A 3,754-nucleotide genomic window follows, 5' to 3' on the forward strand; every position below is an offset into this window, starting at 1 on the left:
TTTATAAAGAATATCTCTTTGAATTTGAGACTTTAGTCTTTGCAACTTTACAGATCTTCTTTATGCACCAACAGCTTGTAACACTCCAAAGAGAAAGGAAAAATTTAAATCGCATCATATGACCCTTTTAAGGGTGCCATAGATGATTTTTATCTCTCTTCTTGTGTTCAGATGCCTGTGATCTCACACTGGATCCAAACACAGCACACACTCAACTCATCCTGTCTGAAGACTACAAAAAAACAACATGTGTGAAAGATCATCAGCCGTATCCTGATCATCCAGACAGATTTGCGCAACAGGAGCAGGTTATGTGCAGAGAGAGTCTGACTGGACGCTGTTACTGGGAGGTTAAATGGAGCGGCTCAGGTCATGTAGCCGTGACATATAAAGAAATCAGCAGGAAAAGTGGCATTGACTGTTGGTTTGGTCTCAATGAAAACTCCTGGAGTATGTATTGTTCTGATATGAATTATACTGTCTGGTACAATAATAACAGCACTGATGTATTTGGCCCTTCATCCCACTCTAATAGAGTAGGAGTGTATCTGGACTGTCTGTCAGGCACTCTATCCTTCTACAGCGTCTCTGACACACACACACTCTCACACATATACACATTCAACACAACACTCACTGAACCCCTCTACGCTGGATTTGGGGTTTATCCTGAAGCTTCTGTGTCTCTTTGTCAGATTTAACAAAATTTGTGAAGAACCACAGAGACCTGGGAAAGAAATTGCAAATACTGTTGCAATTGTGAAATAAATTCAGCTTGTAATATAAATTTGCAGTGTGAGATACAAAGTTGCAGTTATGAGAAGTAGTTGCATTTCCAAGATCATATTGTCATATTGTACAAGTCATATTGTAAGATATAAAGTCACAATTACCAAAAATTCCCACTTTTCAGAAAGTCGCCATTGCACGAAAATTAATTAATCAAATTCGACATACAGTTCACATGGATATTACTAATCAAATAGCCAATTAAATGTAGAGCGCTGTGAATTTGAAGTTGCAAGATATTCTGGGTTGCAGTGGCATTCAGTGTATCAACAAGGTTTCCCTTTAATGAGCAATGACTTCCCTTTAATGTGGAAAGACTTCCACAAGTGCAAATAAAAGATGTGATTGGTTGGATTTTCTGTCACATTGTTAATGTAAATGATATGGAAATCATAATGTTATATTGAGTAGAATTAACAAAATGTGTTCATACCTGCATAGGTGTGTATTTGTGAGTGTTTTCCTCTTTGAGTCATGAAGTTTTCATTTGCTGTGTTGGCTCTTCTTCCCTTTTTCACCGTAATTACATGGGAGTTGGTTTTATTTGAGCTCTCAGACTTATTTTATATTTTTTTAAATTTCCAGAATCAAAGGTGATGGTCTGTAGAAGCAATCTGGGCTCTTCATTTGGTGTGATCTTATTAAAGCTACTGTAGATGTCGTCACTGTTTCAGAGGATCCACAGACTCAGTTTCATCTGCTGGATTGTTAAGAAATGTTAGATCAGCGTGTTTCTCTTTGTTCAATATCATAGAGTTAAAATAATTGTTTAATGAGTTTTGTGCAACACTGATATTATGTATTTCACAATGTGTTTTATTGCCGTTTTCTTTTTTTTTACATGATTGAGTTTTGTTATGTAATAAATTATGTTAGCTAAAGCTATAATTCAGTGATTCATATCATTTGTTTTTTGTTTGTTGCCACCTCAACATTTTATGTTACTGTTTCTATTTTACTTTTATTTGTGCCTATGTTTTGGATTGGTTTTGTCAAAACATTTTGTCAGGTAACCCAAAATGTGCTTCATGTAGTAACATCTAAATTAAATATCCAAATGAATGATTATTGAATCAAGCTGATTTCATGAGGTTGCAAATGAAAGTAACTTTTAAGCATCAGATCAGGTGAAAATGTCTCTTTATTGTGACAGCTGCATAGTTTAATACTGGGTTACTGATTTTCTTCAATAAATCTTTATATATGGTCACTGTCTGTCATGTTATATCATTACATTTCAGTCAGGACTGAGAGATCCAGATTACAGTCTTTATTTAGTTGATTATACATTCAGATGACGCAGTGATTTAGTGTGTGATTACAGCACGTGTTCAGACAGATGTCACTCACACATGTCTGCTCTCCTCTATTTCATCTGTCTTTCTGATTTCTCCTCTCATCTCTCAGTCTGTTTCATTGGTTGCTCTCTCATGTCCTGAATGAATGATGTTGGTGTCTCTGCTGCTGGACGGGGGTCTTTGTGAGTCTGTGTGTCCAGGACAGTCTTCTCTCTGTGGGACACAGCCGGAGTCTGCCCCGTTTTGTCTGATTTATCAGACTGCTGTGAGTCGGGACTGAGAGACAATGGACACACATGAAGAACAGTTTATACTTCATTTAGGACACACTGCACCACTGCAAGGTAAGATACAAACACACGTGCATTTGTTTCATTATGTTAGTGAGGACATTGCATAGATGTCTATTGATTTTCTATCAGATTAATGATATTTTCTATCCCCATCTAACCCAACTCCTACCCCTAAACTTACACATCACAGAAACTTCTGCAAAACACTAGGTTTACAGCAAACACATGCTTTGGTTGATTTGTAAGCCTTTTTAACCAATACGGACCAGTAAAATGTCATCACTAGCGTGTTGGCATATTATTCAAGTGTGGACATTTAGCCCTCACATGTACAATTAAACAAGTACACGTACGCACACACACACACACACACACACAAACACGTCTTTACCCACTGACCAAAATGGCGAAACTTTGACGATTACAGTGCTTAAGTAAATTAAAGGCTACTATTGAGATTTGATTTTGATATCCTCAGACTTTTGTTACATTCCTACAACATATTTTAAAATTGTAGAATGAAATCCTTGTATTGTATGAATATTTCTTTATCAGCATCAACAAAATACACATTTGACTGTAAATTATTATTTTATTTCACTAACATAGTGAACAGAAGTGATATTGCACATAGAGTACATTGATCACATTATAAACAATAATAACAAACTTGTTGAACTGTTGCATAAACAGGAGTGAATGAGGCGTGCTCTCGACGCGCCTTTACAAAAACTTCAGTGATACACTTGCAGTATTTAGTGCAGTTGAAGGGATACAGCTGTGGCAGGAAACTAACAATAAATTACATTTTCTACCTACTAGATTGTGTTTCATTAATGTCTAGACCTAGCCCAACCCTAAACCTTCCCCTTACAATAATGCAAAAACAGTAATTGTTGTAGAAAAATCATGCTATATTGATGTGCACATACCCAGTAGCCACAGCTGTATCTCTTCTAGCCTTAACCATTTAGTTTTTTTATTTTATTATACTCGACACAGTACAAAATAAATGCTGACTAAGGTATCCAAATGACCACTTTAAAGGGGTCATATGATGCGATAAAAATTTTTCCTTTCTCTTTGGAGTGTTACAAGCTCTTGGTGCATAAAGAAGATCTGTAAAGTTGCAAAGACTAAAGTCTCAACTCCAAAGAGATATTCTTTATAAAAGTTCAGAGTCAACCACGCCTACCTAAAACGCCTCGTTCTAACACGCCCCCACATATCTACCTCACTATGTGGGAAGATTTGCATAACGCCGCCCAAATGTTCACGCAAAGAAAGAAGGCATAACTTTTATTCTCGCTGTAGTATTGTTGCCCCTGCCGCCATGTCGTGAAAGCACTGTGTGATTCGTTGTGAAAGTGAAAC

The 3,754-nt window shown here is 36.7% G+C and overlaps 1 protein-coding gene across 1 annotated transcript in view; it reads left to right on the forward strand.

The window, feature by feature from the left end:
• Positions 1 to 1,494, forward strand: part of LOC107575099 (stonustoxin subunit beta-like) — a gene marked incomplete at its 5' end in the record, with an annotated part of 2,222 nt that extends 728 nt beyond the window's left edge. The window contains one exon of the mRNA XM_016261506.1: positions 172 to 1,494. Within this exon, the coding sequence (XP_016116992.1) occupies positions 172 to 701 (530 nt within the window). The remainder of the gene's footprint in view (positions 1 to 171) is intronic.
• Between the last annotated feature and the right edge of the window lie 2,260 nt (positions 1,495 to 3,754).

Source organism: Sinocyclocheilus grahami, unplaced genomic scaffold, assembly GCF_001515645.1.
Source record: "Sinocyclocheilus grahami isolate Dianchi unplaced genomic scaffold, SAMN03320097.WGS_v1.1 scaffold2464.1, whole genome shotgun sequence".
Taxonomy (NCBI): Eukaryota; Metazoa; Chordata; class Actinopteri; order Cypriniformes; family Cyprinidae; genus Sinocyclocheilus; species Sinocyclocheilus grahami.